Genomic DNA, 19,482 nt, shown 5'->3' on the forward strand with positions numbered 1-19,482 from the left:
CTACATGTATCAGAAGATATCCCGGCCTTAGAAAGTTTCTACATTAGTGGTCGTATCCACTGGCAACCGATCAAGACAACAGACTGTCACCACTAAGAAACTTAGAGAAAATCTTTATAACTCTGCAGAATTTTTAATTACTTACATTTGCAAAAATGTTTAACTTTTAATCATCTACAAATTAAAAAAATAATTATGTAGATGGGAATACCCCTTTAAGGTTGAAAGCCTTGGGGAAGACCCGCAGCATAGATTGACTGTAAGTTCACATAGCAACATTTTTGTGACCGAATCTGCTGCAAGGTTACACTTTCAATTAATTTTAATGGGAGGAAGAACCTTCATTTTCTGCTGACAGGCAAACAAAATATCCTGTGTGAACTTCAGGTGGGTCCTGGCAAATCTTAGTGAATGGGACGTCTTCAAAAACTGATTTCAAACAGTCCAGATTAAAAATGTGTCCGGCCTGGTTCACATCTGAGTTCGGCATTACTTTTGGTGAGTCCGCATGGGGACCCCTGGAACGGAATACCAAACGCATTGACAAGCATTTAGCTTATGATAGTACACGCACCCCATAGACTATAATGGGGACCGTGTGTTTCCCGCACGAGTCAAGCAGAGAGAAAAGTACTTCATGAACAAACTTCCTCTCCGCATGACTCGTGCAGAAAACACACGGTCCCTATTATAGTCTATGGGGTCCGTGTGCTTTCATTGCTTGTCAATGCGTATGGTATTCCGTTTGGGGGAGGGGGGGGGATCCCCAAGCGGACTCCCCAAAAGTAATACTGAACGCAGATGTGAACCAGGGCTTACTTTTAAAACCCATTGAAATCACTAGGTTTTAATCCGGACAAGTTTGAAATCAGTTTTTGAAAATGTCAAATACTGATTTTGAAGGGATTTGCCAAACGCAGATGTGAATCGGGCTTCACAAGGAGGCTTTTGTCACTGATTTTGAGACTGATTCTGTTTCAAAATCAGCACCAAATTCTGTCCTGAATCTTTTTCCCATTGCACTTAATAGGAGATTAAAAAATAAGCTTCCTACTCGATCGTCCCGTGGATTTCTGGTGATGTGAGACTGATCAGCGAGTGAGTGCTGCATCGGAAAGCCGAAGAACCGCAAATTTCCGAGGGATTTGAGGTGGTAGTCCACCTTGTACTCCTGTCCTTTTTGTCTTACCCTTAGGGGTTTATGCCTCTGCATGGATGACATTTGGTCAAATTTCACCCACTTTGGTATTGTACTTGGCAGCAGATCAGCCACTATGAGCACGTCCCATGGGAGCCCAGTCTTAAAGGGGTTTACCAAGATGTAAAGTTATCCCTTATCGATGGGATAAGGGAATAACTTCTGGATTGGTGGATATATTGCTGCGGGCCCCAGTGATCCTGAGAATGGCAGTCTCATTCTCCTTCCCTGATGGAGAGACGGGCTGAGTGTGCACAGTGTTGCTCCATTCATTCTGTAGGTGAGTACAGGTAGCCGATCTATTTGATGAATGTCTGGTATTGCGCCCCCATCCCATACACTTGGAAGGCTGCAGTACCAGACACGACCTATACCCAGGAGTAGCACTGCGTCTGAAGAATAGCAGCTCCTTCCTTCTAATCTCATAAACCTCTTAATATTTTTACTAGGTCAGACATAGCTTTGGGTTCTCGGCAGAAAAATGGCAGTTCTGCTTTTAATTCTTATTATCAAAAGCTGCAGAATCTTCTCCAACCCAAATTTCCCATACCGAAAGTATTGTGAGTTTTATTCTTTCTCCTTCCTACACAGCATTAACTATGGAGCTGCTGGAAGCAATACATAATAAGACTGTAGGCGTCCATGGAGAAGGTTCATGGTAACCAACTGGTTAGGAATTGTGGGGGACTTATTATAATCCAGTATTCTTCAAGGTCCTTTGCGTAGCTTTAGTCACTTAAAGGGGCGCTATCATTTGGAAATCGTGTTTTATATAGTGATATGCCTGAATGTACTTTAACCTCTTCAAGACAGAGCCTAAAAGTACCTAAATGACCAGGCCTCATTTTTCAAATCTGACATGTGTCACTTTATGTGGTAATAACTTTGAGATGCATTAACTTATCATGGTGATTCTGAGATTGTTTTCTCGTGACACATTGTACATCGTGTCAGTGGTACATTTTGGTCAATATGTTTTGTCTTTTATTATGAAAAAATAGGAAATTTGGTGAAAATTTTGAAAAAATTGCAGTTTTCAAACTTTGAAATTGCATGCCTTTCATGTAGAATGTCATACTACCCAAACTACTTTATAAATTTAATTTACCATATCTCTGCTTTATATTGGCATCAAACGTTAATTGCCCTTTCATTTTTTTCAGATGTTATAAGGCTTAAAAGTCAAGCAGTAATTTTCCAAATTTGTAAGAATCTTTCCAACACACATTTTTCAAGGGACCAGTTCAGTTCTGAAGGGGTCTTGAAAGGCCTCTCTAATATAAACCCCCATAAATCACCCCATTCTAAAAACTACACTCCTGGAAGAATTCATAACTGCATTTAGGAAGTTTCTTAACCCTTTCAGCATTTCACGGCAATTAAAACAAAATAGAGGTCAAATTTACAATTTAAATTTTTTTTCACTAATATATTCATTTAACCCTAGAATTTACACATTCACAACATGTTAAAGGAGAAAACGCATTCTAAATTCTATTAAGCAATTTCCCCCAAGCATGAAACCGTCCCATGTGAGAAAGTTAAATGATGTATGGGCACACTGTAGGGTCCAGAACAGAAGGAGCGCTATTGGGATTTTGGAGGGCAGATTTTGCTGGAATCTGTTTCAGGCACCATGTCGCATTTGCAGAGCCCCTGAAGTGCCAGAACAGTGGAACCCCCCCCAAAATGACACCATTTTGAAAACTAGACCCCTCAAGAAATGTATCCAGGGGTATAGTGAGCACTTTGACCCTATGGGTGTTTAACAGATTTTTTTTTTACCATTGAGACATGAAAATTTAAAACTATTTTTTTTCTGATATAATGTCACTTTAGCCCCCAATTTTCCATCTTCAAAAGGGGGTAAAGGAGAAATTGCAACCCACATTTTGCTACACAATTTCTACTGAATGCAACAATACCCCATATGTTCTGGTATACTGATATACGGACACATGGCAGCACTCAGAACGGAAAGAGCGCTAATTGGGTTTTGGAGGCCAGATTTTGCTGGAATCATGATCAAGCACCATGTCCCATTTGCAGTGCCCTCAAGGTGCCCAAATAGTAGAAACCTCCAAATTGTGACCCCATTTTAGAAACTAGACCCCGTTAGTTATTCATTAAGGGGTATAATGAATATTTTGACTCCATAGGTTTTGAAAAAATTTTCGTCAAACAAAAAAAATTCATATTTTTTACACAAAAGTGTCATTTTAAAGGCAGTTTTTTTCCCCATAATGCATGAAAATGAATAGAAACACCCCAAAATAGATTACCCCATTTCTCCTGTGTTCAAAAATGTACACTTTGTGGCCTTAATCCTATGTACGGACGCACGTTAGGGCCCAAAAAGAAGGGAGCACCAACTGGATTTCAAAGACATAATTTTTGCTTCTAAATATTTCAGGCCCATTGCGCATTCAAACAAGATTTGAGTTACCAAAACAATTGAAACCCCCCATAAATGACCCCATTTTATAAACTAGACCCCTTAAGGTATTCATTGAGGGGTACAATGAGTATTTTGACCCTATAGCCGTTTCACAGATTTTACTAACCTTGGGATGTGTAGGTTAAAAATGACTAAAATGTCCCTTTATCTCCAAAGTTTTTATTTTCACAAGGGGTTAAAAGAGAAAAAGCCCCCCACAGTTTGTTACACAATTTCTCCTGAACACGGCAATACTCCATATGTGGCCATAATCAGCTGTATGGGTACATGGTGGGGCTCAGAATGGAAAGAGTGCTATTTGGGTTTTTGAGAGCAGGTTTTGCTGGAATAGTTTTCAGGTGCCATGTCGCATTTGCTGAGCCCCTAAAGTATCAATACAATAGAAACCCCTCAAAAGTGACCCCATTTTAAAAACTACACCCATCAAAGAATGTATCAAGGCGTATTATCATTTTGAGCCTAAAAATTCTTCCCAAAAATTAATGTACAAAATGAAAATTGAAATTTTTAAAGAAATCAGCCATTTCGGCGCCCAATACATTGCACCCACTTTGTGTTGTCAGAGACCTGCACTCCTAAAACTATTAAGGAGCCATTCTGAGGGGCAAAAAATTATATATGTGGGTGTAAACTGCTACTTGGGCACAGAGCAGGGCTCAGAAGGGAAGGAGCACTGCGCTTTTTAGCTTTTGGGGTGCAGATTTAGAGGAACCCTCTGGGCGCCATGTTGTTTTTGTAGAGCCCTGGAGGCAACAGTAAACTGGAATTGCCCAAGAAGTGACCCCATTTTGTAAGGGCATTTTTAGGGTCTCTGCAAATACGATATGGTGTCCAAACACCAACAATCTAAATCTGCACTCCAAATGTACATATCGCTCCTTCACATCTGTGCCCTGCTGTGTACCCAAATGGCGGTTTATGCCCACATGTATGACACTGGTGTACCCCGGATAACGTACGTAATGCCATATGTGGGTAGAATCGGCTGTTTGGGCACAGCCGGGAAGGAGCGCTATTTTGGTTTTTGGAGCACAGTTTGGTCTTAGGACACCATGCCACCTTTGCAAAGCCCCTGAATTGCCAATAAAGTGGAATCCACAGACATGCCACCGCATTTTGGACACTACCCCACTGATGGGATTTATCCCGGGCACAACAGCTTTTAGAGCGTTCATCTCTGATACAAGTCTGGCACAAATTATTAGGCACTGAAATGACGTATTCCTGGAAAAAATTATTTTTACCTTTCACAATCAGCTTCGTATTCATTTATGGATAATAAGTTATAGCAATACTTGGGGGTTAAAAATGCTGTCTGTACCCCTGGATAAATCCTTCAGGGGTGTAGTTTCCAAAATAAGGTCTCATATCAGGGGATTCCACTTTACGGGCATTTCAGCTCTGCAAAAGTGTCGTGGCATCCAAAACCACCCGTGCTCCAAAAACCAAACAACCCTTCTGTGTCCGGCTGTGCCCCTATATCAGTTTATACCCACATATGGCATTGCGTACGGTATCCCGGGTACACCAGTGTCATACATGTGGCATAAACTGCAGTTTGGGCACACAGCAGGGCTCAGAAGGGAAGGAGCGCGATGCGGCTTTTGGAGTACAGATTCAGATGTTTGGTATCTGGACGTCATGTCATGTTTGTAGAGCCTGTAAGGTACCAGAAAAGTCACTTTTTATAGCATTTTTATAGCATTTTTTTTTTTAGGTGAGATGGCGAAAAATCACTACTTCCGACGGGTTTTTTCCATTTTTTTTTTCCGCCGTTCACCATGTACATTAAATATTATTTCAGTTTTATTGTACAGATTGTTACGGACGCGGCGGTACCAGATATGCATTGTTTTTATTAATTTTTAGGTTTTTTATATAATTCATTTTCTATTGAATAAAAATGAATTTTTGGGGCTTTATAACTTTATAAATTTTTTTCAAACACTTTATTATTTTTCACTTTTTTTTTCACTTTTTTTTTATGTGTCTCCTTTAGGACACTTGATTCTGCAATGATTTCATTGCTGAATCAATCAGGCTGGAGACACAGGCTGCACGTGTCTCCAGTCTGTAACAGGAAGCCAAGCGATGTAGACGCATCGCTTGGCTTTCTTAGTACCTGGCAGGGTCAACCAGGTAACGGGGGCTCATGCACTCTGGGGTCACTGGTTAGACCCCAGGGTGCATGTTTTACATATCGGCACCCTCCGATCTCCCTGCGGGGGGTGCCGATAACATCGCAGAACCGCTTCAGTGCCGTGATCATGTTTGATCACGGAACTGAAGGGGTTAAACTCCGATCGGACACCAGCTCCAATCGGAGTACATCGGGCACAGTGTTAGCTATAACATATAGCTAACACCTGCTCACGATGCCGCCCGCAGGACCATTTACCTGCGGGCGGCATCTCATGTCAGGGAAAGTTTGTTACTGCAACAAACTTTCCCTGACATGGCTGCTACATGATCAGGACCTGAATCTATCAGGTCCTGATCATGTCTCCGTGGACCCCAGCAGCTATTAGCGCTAGGTCCACGGAGCTCCGGACCCTCGGGGAGACCCGATCCCCATTTCAAAAGGGTCAGTTTATAAACGTCGGCGCGGCACAGAGCCCAAGCCGCGCTGACGTTTATATACAGTCAGCCGTCGTGAAGCGGTTAAAAAGGCTATTCAGGTGCTGTAGCAGGTTTTGAAAAGACCCCACCATTTTTCTTTTACATATTGGTAAAACCGATATGTAAATGAACCTCTCCATGCACCCTGGGCGCTCCCCAAGCCATCGTGTACCCCCTGTGTCATACCTTGGTAACGCCCGCTCCTTTGCTTATTCTCCAAGATGTCCTCCTCCTCCTCCTTTGTAGGTGTAACCGCCTCCATTCTCTGTAGCCTCGATCCCTGCGCTCGGCATGCTCAGTAACGCTCCCTTCTGCCCATTTTCGGTGTCATTTTCTTGTGCGCTTTCTTCCATTGTTTAGAAGAAAATGGCGCCTGGGCATGTGCGGTAGCGCTCAGGAACATCTGTCAGATTTCTATTTTTCTTTTATTTTGCACTTTGGACTTCCTTAAAGGGGTATTCCACTATGCAACTTACCTTCTATCCTTTGGCTAGGGGGTTATTTCTTGTTTTCTGATCCTAAGGAAGAACCCTTTGCATCTCCACGCCATAGTGGCATAGGTTGCAGTATTGTACACTGCTTATGCTGCTCTGACACTATACTATAGTATATTTACATGGGCGCAGCGTGGTTGTTTATGTTGCTTTAAACACAATGGACAAGTTATTCCGGTTCTATAAGAACTTCCAATATGAGCGGCAGTTTCCCAATGTATCCATGCCAGGGGAAGATACAACCAAGGATGTGTTTCCAGGTCAGTTTATTCCCTGGGAGGTCCTAGAAGTGCGAGACATGTTTGTAAGATGACTGGGTCAGGGAGTCTCTAAAACTACAGGTCTTGTGGGGTATGGTCAGTACAGTCCAAAAGTGGTCCAAGCAATGTTGCCGACTAGGTCATGGGCACCTAAGTGGCAATGATGCTTGTGGAGAAAGCAAAGGTTTGCCCAGTTGTCTAGTTCAATCCCCATTGTGTAGGACATGGAAGTGAGGAGTACTGATCTTTACTGGGCACAGAGTGTCATATTTATGTAGTATCCAGTGCCAGGCTTCATATCCTGTGCCCCGTTGGAGAATATGCCTAATTTATGAGTAGATGTACATAAATGATAGATCAGGTACTTCCTACGCAGAGCCATGGGCCTGCACTGAAATCTATGTCGCCTAGTATCTGGCATAGATATTAGGGATCATTCACATCAAATTGGCATAAATGATCATAACCCTGGCGGGCACCAGTGGTCCTGCCCACATCACCACCTTCCAGGAAAATGGAACATGAAGAGTTGCAAATTGTGCAAAAAACAGATTTATGCGAATCAACTCTTTCATGCCTTATACACCAGAAAACTTTGGGTACAAGACATGATAAATCTCCCCCCAGTGTCCAGACCCCTGGAAGTGTTATAACCTTGAGGGGAGGGACCCAAAACCCACCTGCATAACTGTATGCTGGCGTTTTATTGGTCCCAAACCACCTGCCAGGTTTCCTTTAAGGATTCCCCCATATCTAGTATAGATTGTTTTACTACAGTGACCGGACTCTTTAATGTCCAGAAATGAAGCACCTGCATCTTGTGGGTCAGACCTGCAGTTTTCAGTCCAAGATTTAGTAACATTGGCAGCCTGATATAAGCCTATTATACGCCGTTACATAAAGCATCCTCCCTCTAATCCATTCTGTATATTCTGCTGGTTCCAGCCTGATCCTTGGACATGGTTATATGTCGCCCGCAGTGACCGTGCGCTGGTTTCCACTTAGCTTGTGGTCTATTTTCAGCAAGTGCGTACAAGCTGTGGCTATTGGCGTCTCGGCAGACATATCTGGTCATGGAAACTGGCAGAGCAAGAATTAGAAACCGCGCCAAGGCAAAAATTCCTTCTTTTTCCATTAAATCATTCTCATTGTTTCCCTTTTCTGGATAATTTTTAGCCACAAGGGAACTTTCTGTATCTTCATAAGGAACATCTGTCTGTCGCTGATCTGTAAGACTGGGCTCTAGATAAGTCATAGAAATATCACAAAAGTGGTCGTATGAGATTATAGAAACCGCGCCACTCTTGTCTCTGGGCTGATTCTGGTAATGCAGCTTGGCTCCATGAAGTGGCACGCCACCAGTATATAACTGAAGTGTATCCCAGTGGCAGAGAGAACGGCCATATGTATCACCATTCCTTAAAGGGGTATTCCCACCTCGCATACTCATCAGTCTTTACTGCTGTAAAATCTTCTTTCTTCCTGGTTTCTTGCATCATTTGGTGGGCGGGGTTTCACATGCAACCTGCTGTTTAGCTCCGCCCCAAATTCGTGTGTAGCTCCGCCCACCCATATCGGACTATGAAGTACAGGCAGCAGCAACTCCATTCTGTGTTACATACAGAGACTGCCTGTCTCTGCCATAATGAACACAATTGAATTAGCTAGCCTGATAACTGGGAGAACAGAAGAAATGAAAGCAGCTCCTCTCCTCTATCTGATAGAAGGAAGCTAGGTCAGGTGGTGTAGACACAGGAATAGCTAGATACACAGGCTCGCTCCCGTGCACTTAGTCCCTCCTCCCTCCCCCCTGAGAGCAGCAGATACATCACTTGACTTTTGAGCAGATAAGTCAGGGCTGTGGCCACAAAGAATTGAATAAAGTAAGATAGTGGACAAACAAAGCAGTTCTGCTGAAGCAGTGTATTTAGGAAAAGTCTTACATTGACATTAACAAGCAGTATAGATAGGATCCTTGTGATGGGACAACCCCTTTAAGTAGTTGTGTGATTAAAAGGGTTTGTCCAGAGTATATTGACTTGGTATTGTAGTTCAGCCCCATTCCTTGGAATGAGACTGAGCTGTATCATGGTTGTGTAACCAATGGGGGTGATGTCACTGCCTGAAAAGAGGAAGTGGGGACCCTTAGTGTCAGTGTACAAGTCTAATAATCATGGCTTTCCCTAAGGATCAGTCATTGATATCATAGTTGCAGAAGATCCCTTTAATAGATCTTTAGATCTGTTAGTAGCATTGCCCTTAATGGTTGAGATCTACATTAACATTAGCTGTGTATTGTCAGTATCTGTCACCTGTAGTACCTGGTGGGGCTGGTGCAGGAGTCACATACTGTAGTACTGACCTTTGTGCTGCCATAGATAAGGGAGGAATGTCCTGTTTGGTGGTAGTGCCCTTGGATCCCGTGCTCGGCAGTGCCGTACTGATCACTCACCACATCCGGCATTAATAATTGTATCATGTCATTAATCATTTTATTGTCTAGGTGGTCATACACATTGTTGGATGAACAAACCTTGATAAAGTTATCTAAAATACTTGATAAGTGTCCCCATCTATTGACAGACAGTATTAGTGGGGTCTGACTGCAGAGACCACCCTGATGGTGAGAATGGTGGTCCCAGTTCCTTCCACTTTAATGGCGTGGCGGTCACACGTCGGCTTCTCATTCAAGTGAATGTATTTGGGGCCCTCATTTCTCTGCATATTACATAGACCCTACTCCATACACAGGCAGGAATAGGTCTCAATACAGAATAAAGGGAAGGAGTAAAGACCTGCAGGATTTCACAGAAAGGAGCCCAAATATCTTCATAAAGTATATTCCGTTATGTATTACTGACACAAATACTGCCGAAAATCAGAAGTTCTCTTAACGTTTAGTTACTCTTTAATGCAGTTTTTGACCATGTGAATGCTCCCTTATTGTTCAATCTAAATAAGTGATGTTCTGAGTACACCATGCACTGGAGTACAAGTATGCAATGTCATTGACGTATACAGGACACGTTGCCCTGTTTGCCTTCATCTCCTGAGAAGGTGACTTTGTAGACGTCGGAATCATTCCTGAATACAAAGTACCGCTTGTCCGGAGTCCCTGCCATGGGCGCTGTGTGGGTGCAGTGCGCTGTCATCCCTGCCATGTCATTAGTAGCTTCCGTCTCTTCCCTATATTGTCCTTAACAGCCATGTGTACAGGGGACCTGCTCCGAGCCTTCCATGCTGCCTTCCGGAACTCTCCTGTTAACTCCAAAAACCAAATAGTAAAGGTAAGTCACCCCACCCCATGTCTGCAGCTCCAACCAAGATCCAGACATTCATTTGTGTTTACCTAGGTGGTAGTATATTTGAGAAATCTGGCATCCATTATGATTGCCATGGCGGGTGAGGTCACTCTGCTTTACGCCTCCCAAAAACAATTATACTACCATGTATGGGGGCCTTTAATGGAGCCAAAATATAAATTTATAGTCATAAAGCAATGTAGAGAGAATCCTCTTTTTATGGAAATCGACCTGCAAGTGCACCAGGGGCGGGGCCTGATTCGACGGCAGGCAGCCATGATGCAGGTAAAGGCTGAAAATGTCATTCCCAGGCAAATGAAGGGAAGTTTTAGCCCTTGCATGTGTCTGTAGGCAAATTTGGAAAATCAGGCCCCGCCCCTTGTGCAATTGCAGTCTAATTTGCATATCCATAAAAAAGATGGTGATCTCTCCATTGCTTTGTTATATTGTGACCACAGGAGTAAATTTCTGCTGCCCCGCATGGTACAAGTACTGATTAAAGGGACATTCAGAACCCTTTAAAAAAAAAAAACTGCAATACTAGGATTCTGTTCACAGCAAGCAGAGATCTATGAGTTATTCCTCCTGGAAATGTTACAATTCCCTTATCAGTAAGGCAGGACTACACAGTCTGTCACTATCTGCATTGACTGAGCGGCGTTGGACTTCTGCATGTATGAACATAGTTTACTTTTAACCCCTTCCCGACATGCGCCGTAATAGTACGGCGCGTGTCGGGTCTGTAACTATGGCGACCGCCCGGGAGCCGGGCGGCCTTCATAGCCGCCGGGTGTCTACTGCTTTAAGCAGTAGACAACCGGCTCTGATGCCTCCGATCGGTCCCCGGACCGATCGGAGGCATTAACCCCTCCGGCGCTGCTGTCAAAGGCGCCGGAGGCGCCATTTTCCCGTCGGCGCATGGGCGCCGCCATTTTGGCAAGGATCGCCGGCTCCTGGAGCATGCTCCAGGGCCGACCCCCCGTTGCCATGACAGCCGGGAGCCTTGTTAAAGGCTCCCAGCCGGTCTGCAAATTCTCTCTTTTGCAGGCTGGTGTATACAGCCTGCAAAAGAGATGATGATTTTTTGCAATGCATTGCAATGCATTAGCATTGTAATGCATTGCATTAGTGATCAGACTCCCTGGGGTTCAACACCCCTAGGGGGTCTAATAAATGCAAAAAAAAAAGTAAAAAAAAATATAAAAAAATATAAAAAGTATTAAAAGTTCAAATCACCCCCCTTTCCCTAGAACAAATATAAAAGTAGTTAAAAACTGTGAAACATATACATGTTAGGTATCCCCGCGTCCGGAATCGCCCGCTCTACAAATCTATACAAATATTTTTCCTGTTCGGTAAACGCCGTAGCAGGAAAAATAGTCAAAAGTACCAAACCGCCATTTTTTCACTGTTTTAATTCTGATAAAAATTTGAATAAAAAGTGATCAAAGCAATAACATTTCCCGAAAATGGTAGAACTAAAAAGTACACCCGGCCCCGCAAAAAAAGACGCCCTATGCATCCCCGTACACCTATGTATAAAAAAGTTACGGCCGTCGGAATATGGCGACTTTTAGAAAAAAAAATTTTTAACACCGTTTTGGAATTTTTTTTAGGGGTCAAAATGTAAATAAAACCATATAAATTTGGTATCCCTGGAACCGTACCGAAACACAGAATACAGGGGACAGGTCATTTTGGCTGCACAGTGAACGCCGTAAAACCAAAGCCCGTAAGAAAGTCGCAGAAATGCATTTTTTCTTCAAATCCACCCCATTCTGAATTTTTTTCCTGCTTCCCAGTACATTATATAGAATAATTAATGGTGGCATCATGAAGAAAAAATTGTCCCGCAAAAATTAAGACCTCATATGGCTCTGGGAGCGGAGAAATAAAAAAGTTATGGGGTTTAGAAGGAGGGGAGTCAAAAACGAAAAACGAAAATCAAAAAATGCCATCGGCGGGAAGGGGTTGAAGGTGAATCATTTCCATGAAGAATAACAGAGGAACAGCACAATGCAGTATATGGTAAAATGTGCAGGTTGTCCATATAGAAATGCATTGATGTAATGCTGTTACCTTTCTCTTCTGACCACAGGAACGTACGCAGGCCATTGTACTGAAGGTCCTCTTATGTTTTAAAAGCAACGAGATTGAGCAAGCGGTAAAAACACTGGATCGAAGTGGGATCGACCTGCTAATGAAATATATCTACAAGGGGTTCGAGAAGCCCACAGAGAACAGCAGCGCTATATTGCTACAGTGGCACGAAAAGGTACGAGAGGAATACGTAACCAGCTACATGCAGGGCGTATAGCAGATCCCAGACAGCGCCATCCAGTGTATCTGTCACGTGCTGCAAACTGCAATGTCCAATTGTGTTTTTACTTGGGAAACTGTAATGTGCGACATCACTAAGTGGCCACAAAATATAGTCTTGGTAAAATCCTAGAAGGTGTTGTCTTGTTTTGAGACTTTGGCTCAAATATCAGAATTTGGTGCTGATTTTGGTGGCAGATTCTGCTTCAAAATCAGTGTCAAATTTTACACTGGATATACAGTCCTACGAAAAAGTTTGGGCACCCCTATTAATCTTAATCATTTTTAGTTCTAAATATTTTGGTGTTTGCAACAGCCATTTCAGTTTGATATATCTAATAACTGATGGACACAGTAATATTTCAGGATTGAAATGAGGTTTATTGTACTAACAGAAAATGCGCAATATGCATTAAACCAAAATTTGACCGGTGCAAAAATATGGGCACCTCAACAGAAAAGTGACATTAATATTTAGTAGATCCTCCTTTTGCAAAGATAACAGCCTCTAGTCGCTTCCTGTAGCTTATAATCAGTTCCTGGATCCTGGATGAAGGTATTTTGGACCATTTCTTTCTACAAAACAATTCAAGTTCAGTTAAGTTAGATGGTCGCCGAACATGGACAGCCCGCTCTCAAATGATCTGAAAACAAAGATTGTTCAACATAGTTGTTCAGGGGAAGGATACAAAACGTTGTCTCAGAGATTTAACCTGTCAGTTTCCACTGTGAGGAACATAGTAAGGAAATGGAAGACCACAGGGACAGTTCTTGTTAAGCCCAGAAGTGGCAGGCCAAGAAAAATATCAGAAAGGCAGAGAAGAAGAATGGTGAGAACAGTCAAGGACAATCCACAGACCACCTCCAAAGAGCTGCAGCATCATCTTGCTGCAGATGGTGTCACTGTGCATCAGTCAGCAATACAGCGCACTTTGCACAAGGAGAAGCTGTATGGGAGAGTGATGAGAAAGAAGCCGTTTCTGCACGTACGCCACAAATAGAGTTGCCTGAGGTATGCAAAAGCACATTTGGAGAAGTCAACTTCATTTTGGAAACAAAGATTGAGTTGTTTGGTTATAAAAAAAAGGCGTTATGCATGGCGTCCAAAAAGAAACAGCATTCCAAGAAAAACACTTGCTACCCACTGTAAAATTTGGTGGAGGTTCCATCATGCTTTGGGGCTGTGTGGCCAATGCCGGCACCGGGAATCTTGTTAAAGTTGAGGGTCGCATGGATTCCACTCAGTATCAGCAGATTCTTGAGAATAATGTTCAAGAATCAGTGACGAAGTTGAAGTTACGCCGGGGATGGATATTTCAGCAAGACAATGATCCAAAACACCGCTCCAAATCCTCAGGCATTCATGCAGAGGAACAATTACAATGTTCTGGAATGGCCATCCCAGTCCCCAGACCTGAATATCATTGAACATCTGTGGGATGATTTGAAGCGGGCTGTCCATGCTCGGCGACCATCTAACTTAACTGAACTTGAATTGTTTGTCCAAAATCCCTTCATCCAGGATCCAGGAACTGATTAAAAGCTACAGGAAGCGACTAGAGGCTGTTATCTTTGCAAAAGGAGGATCTACTAAATATTAATGTCACTTTTCTGTTGAGGTGCCCATACTTTTGCATCGGTCAAATTTTGGTTTAATGCATATTGCACATTTTCTGTTAGTACAATAAACCTCATTTCAATCCTGAAATATTACTGTGTCCATCAGTTATTAGATATATCAAAATGAAATGGCTGTTATAAACACCAAAATATTTAGAACTAAAAATGATTAAGATTAATAGGGGTGCCCAAACTTTTTCATAGGACTGTAAGATCACAGCAGGACGCTGAAAAACAGAAGCCCATTTCGTCAAGAAGACTGGAAAATTCCTGTTCACTTTCCATTGTCTGTACAGGCCCTTAGGGTATGTTCACACTCATGAATTTGATTTTGGAAGACTTCACTTTGTAAAGCTTCTTCTTAGCTGACAGATATTTCTTCCCACTTCCCCATATACTTACATGCCACATTCCTAGCGATCAGGACAATGAGGGCCCACAAATTCACATGTTGCCCTTAGAGTAACTCATGTCATGGAGCCGCCATTACTCCATTCACTGCTGTCAGACCTCTGGGATATCCATCTCTGACCGCCATATAGATGTGACTGGAGCGGCATTAGAACATGGCACCACTGCTCTGTACACATAGGACACTTGTCACCCCCCATTCATGTTATCACTGGGAATCCCACTAGTCAGACCCTCGGTGATCAGACATATAAATGTGGTTAAAGGGGCTCCCCACCAAACACATCACTCTGATAACCTATTGAGGTGTTCTCCAGACTGATCTCATGGATCACAACCTCTATATACCGCGCTCTCCCTGCCCCCACTTGTGTGAATGATGTCTTGGCTAGCAGAACTCCCATCCTGTAACATTTATCTTGTTGTGGTATGATCACAGACCACGGGGGCTTAGCTCGCGGCTCGGAGGCTCGCTTACCATTAGTGAAAGCTCTGGGATTAATCGGCTTTTGTTTTTTACATCCCTTGTCTGTAATAGTTTTTGATTAGGAAGCAAGGGCAATAGGACGTAACTACAAGAGCGTAAAAAAAAGAATTACATGGAAAAGTTTGGCGCTACTTTTCATGTATTCTTGTATGGGTTTGTCATCATGCTGCTTGGATGAAGGGGATTATACCCCCCATCCCTTGGGTATGATTTTAGGGGATGAGATGTGTATACTTTTCCCTTTTTTCCCACATATGTAGCAGAGTATTGTAACCCATATGATCCTGTAATGGCCAGCAGAGTGAGTGTTTCTGTATACAGAGGATGGGCAGATCATGATGTCCCCTCCGACAACCGGCACCCAATTTACAGCCGCTGTCAGAACATACATAGAGAACAGAGCTGTCCGCTTCCTGCGCCATTCTCTATTGTGGCCAGAATGGGGTACTGAAGATCAGCTTTCATTTATCTGCGTGCTGCTCCATTCTCTGTGCATGTTCTGGTGATTTCCATGCACAGCTGATCAGTGGGGGTGCCAGGTGTCCAACAAATCTGCTATTGCTGACCTATACCAAGGGTAGCTGATCAATATATTTAGCTGGGAGACCCCATCAGGCTAAGGGCTACATTGTGGATAAGCTTGTTTTTTTAGCCTAAGCGAGGAGTGGATTGAGCAGAAGGGAGACATATAAAAGCTTCCTATATAATTCCCATTCATTGTGAATCCTCTTGACTTTGGCTCAAAAAAAAAAAAACTGCAGCAAAATCTGCCCCATTAGCCCTATGATGGCATTTGCACTCCCGTGTATTATCACAGACCTTTATGTGTAGAAGAGTCTGGGGCTGAACTCAGGGCAAGTCCTATAAATGGCCATTTTGGGGCTTAGTGAATGGGACCTCGGAGGAACAGGCCGCACTTGGATGTCTTTCATGAGCTCTTCAATCACAGCCCGACTACATGTACACTGTCGTAGGTAGAGAATCCATTTCAAATCTGCATAGAATCTGACACATGTGAACATACTCCAACACTACCTATTCTGAACCATTACAGGATCATGCAGCTCATACTGTTTCTGCTCAGGGGTCAATGCTGTTCCACAGGAGTCAGCAACATTCGGTATTCCTGCTGTAGTGAAACTATAACTCCCAGCATGCTCCATTCACTTCTGTAGGAGAACAGAACAGGCGTTAGGCATGCTGGGAGTTGTAGTTTCACAACAGGTTGCAGTGAAGAAGGCTCCTTGTTCACTGAGTTGAGAACCCGGCTCCTTGTTCATCAGCGTCTGACTGGTATTATGCTCCAGGCGACTATTCTAACATTGTCTCTCTCTTGTCTCCCCGCACAGGCATTAGTAATAGGAGGCCTTGGCTCCATAGTCCGAGTTCTGACCTCACGGAAATCTGTGTAAAAGACTGTATTAGCTGAATGGAGAAGTTTATGTTCCGGGGCTCCAGCGCAGTGAAGGAAGAGTGGAAGCAGAGGCCCATCTGTCTGCAGAGTGCTATATATTAAACTGTTTTGGAAAATTCAATTGGGAATGCTTCTTATTACTGACTGTGGACGAGACATGAATGTATGTTTGTTTAATGGGGTATATTTTGTTCCAAGCACCAGTCCTCCTTAGCAAGGCAAAAGCAATGTAAACTGACAAAAGATGAGGAATCTTTAAGACGGGCAAGCAGCGAAATTGACTAAAACACGCCAAGAAACACCTCTCAATCCGGCCAAGAGGTGCAGCTGATGTAGCGAGGCTGCGCCAGGTCCCAAATTCTCAAAGTAGAAATTTCTATGTGCCCTATATGCCAACTAGAATGCCCACACACAAAAAAAATGCCAGCAAGATTAGCATCAAGAACAACCCCGATGACGGGGCCCAGGACTGGTGGCTTTTTATGTTAACTTGTACATACAGGATTTTAGGAGTTCCATGAGTTTTGGTCTTACTTGAAATAACGGCTTTAACCCTTTCCTCTGCCACAAAGGCCGGCAGCACGGCGTCGTTCTTCCATGGGAGGTGCCAGCCTCTGTGGCACAGAAAGGGTTCGAGCCTTGTAGTGATTGGGGGAAATACGATATGTGTTTGTGATGTTTCTAAGTTAAACCTGCAGTATCGCTGGGGGCGGTTTGGTATTCTTTGTCCCGACAGTGAGTGTTTTGGAGAAAGACGACCACTCTCCTGCAGTGCCCACTGCTCTACTGATACCTGTAAACTTTATTAAACTTTACAGCTTCCATGAGTGAAGTGATGGAATAATTTTGTTTTATCTTTGTGTTAATTGGTTGATACTTTGTAATTTTTTTTGTTTTTTGCCTTTAGTAGCAACATTGCATGGTTCACCCTTGAACACTGAATATTTATTTAGTTTTACCTAATAACATCCATTGGCCTGGGCAGGATTGTCCTGCTGGAGTCAATGTGCTGTGCTTGGGAGCCAGCAAAGGAGGCGACAGGTGGAGGAGGCGGCGGCGGCTCATCTGGTAGGTTGTTCTGAGCCATTTCACCTACATCCAACAACCCTTCCCATAGAACATGCAATGTTGCTCTTACAGTAGCAGGGGTTTAGACTTTGGGATATTCCTGAAGAGCAGTGTTGTCTAATATGTGGTGTGTGCACCAGTGACTACTGGGGGCCACAGGCTGCATTGGGGCCAACACCATCCATTGGACAGACCTGCTTTCTACAATACTGAATGTGGGTTTGTTGTCCGGAGAAGGATTATCTGTAAAGTGCCTGCTACATCAATAAATCTCTTGGATCACTGATTGCAAATGGTTTGGTTTCTGGTCAGAATGAAGGTCTTATCTGCCGCCATCTTTTATCACTGAGTGTTATCATCTGCATATGCATGTTCTCATAATCCATGGTGAGCTACCAGGAACAGGCGCCCATTGCCACAGGTGATGGCTTGCTTTTATTTTAGAGGTTTGAAGGATTGCTCTCTTGCACACAGTCGTTCCAGCCCCTCATCTCCTACATATAGACTGTGCTGCCGAAACGTGATAGATTATCGACAAATTGTGGGGCAATGATCGGGAATGAACTACAGTATGGCCGATCATCAGCCTATAAAAAGGCTCTTAAAGGGGTTGTCCAGGACCTGAAGGTAATTGATATTTATGAGAGCCTGTTGATAGCTAATTGGTATCAGATTGGTTGGGGTCAGAAAACCCAGACCCTGTCCTGATCAGGTGTTTCGGCTGCCAGAAGCCATATCCTGGGTATATGGCCAAAAGCAGCCTTAGTCAAGTTGAAGTTCCAGGTGATGCAGTTACATTGTATGGACTGGAAACAGTATATAGTGTACAGTGCCCCCTGTACTGTAGTGGTTGACCCCTGGAACTGCACTTGCATTAGGACCATGTTTTTTTCCAGCTATATACATGGATTCCGGTTGCCAAAACACTGGATTAGTTTGGGGTCTGGGTGTCTGAGCCCAACTGATCTGGCACTGATAACCTATCCTGTGGAGATAGATCATAAATTACTTTAAGATCCTAATAGAACATTGGTTTACAAGGCATCAAAAAGTCTCAAACTCTTGTGCAACTTCTCCACTTCTGTGCCCTCCTTGTTACTTTCCTAGTGTGGGTGAGATTACTGCTTATATAATCCAGATTTCAGTGCGGGCGTATGGCCTGGCAGTGGTTGCACTTGATTTATGAGGCGGTGACTCCCTGTAGGTGAGGTGCACCCTCTGCTGATGCAGGGATAAGGAGACTGGCACCTCTACTGTTTACATGCCAGATATGTTATTACCCAATGATGAGAATCCTCCCTGCAATGTGTTCTGCCTGCTAAAGTGAATTAGGACTTAGGATATGTTGTCACACATAAGGCTAATAGAGATCTATGGGCATGTTACATGTATGTTCTGCATTGTTTAATCCGTACGAACAGAAGAACTGATTCAATAGACAATCCTGAGGGCTAGCATTGACTGTAATGGAGTCCATTGTTATCTTCCTGACATTGCCAGGTGACAGTCATGCTTGCAGGACTTTTTCATAGTTAACTATAGACTGACTCTGCGCCGGATCTCCCAATGCAGATGTGAACATAGTCTTAGGGTGCATGCACACTACGTAACGCCGGGCGTGTATGAGAGCCGTACACGCCGGCGTTACAGCAGGGCTGCCGAACACTTCCCATTCACTTCAATGGGAGCGCTCGTAAACGCCGCTGTTACGAGCGCTCCCATTGAAGTGAATGGGAAGTGTTCGGCAGTCTGCTGTAATGCCGGCGTGTACGGCTCTCATACACGCCCGGCGTTACTCAGTGTGCATGCACCCTTAAACGGGTTTTCCCATC

At 43.5% G+C, this 19,482-nt stretch overlaps 1 protein-coding gene across 1 annotated transcript in view; it reads left to right on the plus strand.

The window, feature by feature from the left end:
• ARPC5L (actin related protein 2/3 complex subunit 5 like) overlaps positions 1-17,937 on the plus strand; it is a 31,341-nt gene extending 13,404 nt beyond the window's left edge. Inside the window, exons 2-4 of the mRNA XM_075260218.1 lie at positions 10,244-10,316; positions 12,430-12,606; positions 16,518-17,937. Coding sequence (XP_075116319.1) covers positions 10,244-10,316; positions 12,430-12,606; positions 16,518-16,580 — 313 coding nt within the window. The 3' untranslated portion in view covers positions 16,581-17,937. The remainder of the gene's footprint in view (positions 1-10,243; positions 10,317-12,429; positions 12,607-16,517) is intronic.
• The last annotated feature ends 1,545 nt before the right edge of the window (positions 17,938-19,482 follow it).

The sequence above is a fragment of the Leptodactylus fuscus genome, chromosome 11 (assembly GCF_031893055.1).
Source record: "Leptodactylus fuscus isolate aLepFus1 chromosome 11, aLepFus1.hap2, whole genome shotgun sequence".
Lineage (NCBI taxonomy): Eukaryota > Metazoa > Chordata > Amphibia > Anura > Leptodactylidae > Leptodactylus > Leptodactylus fuscus.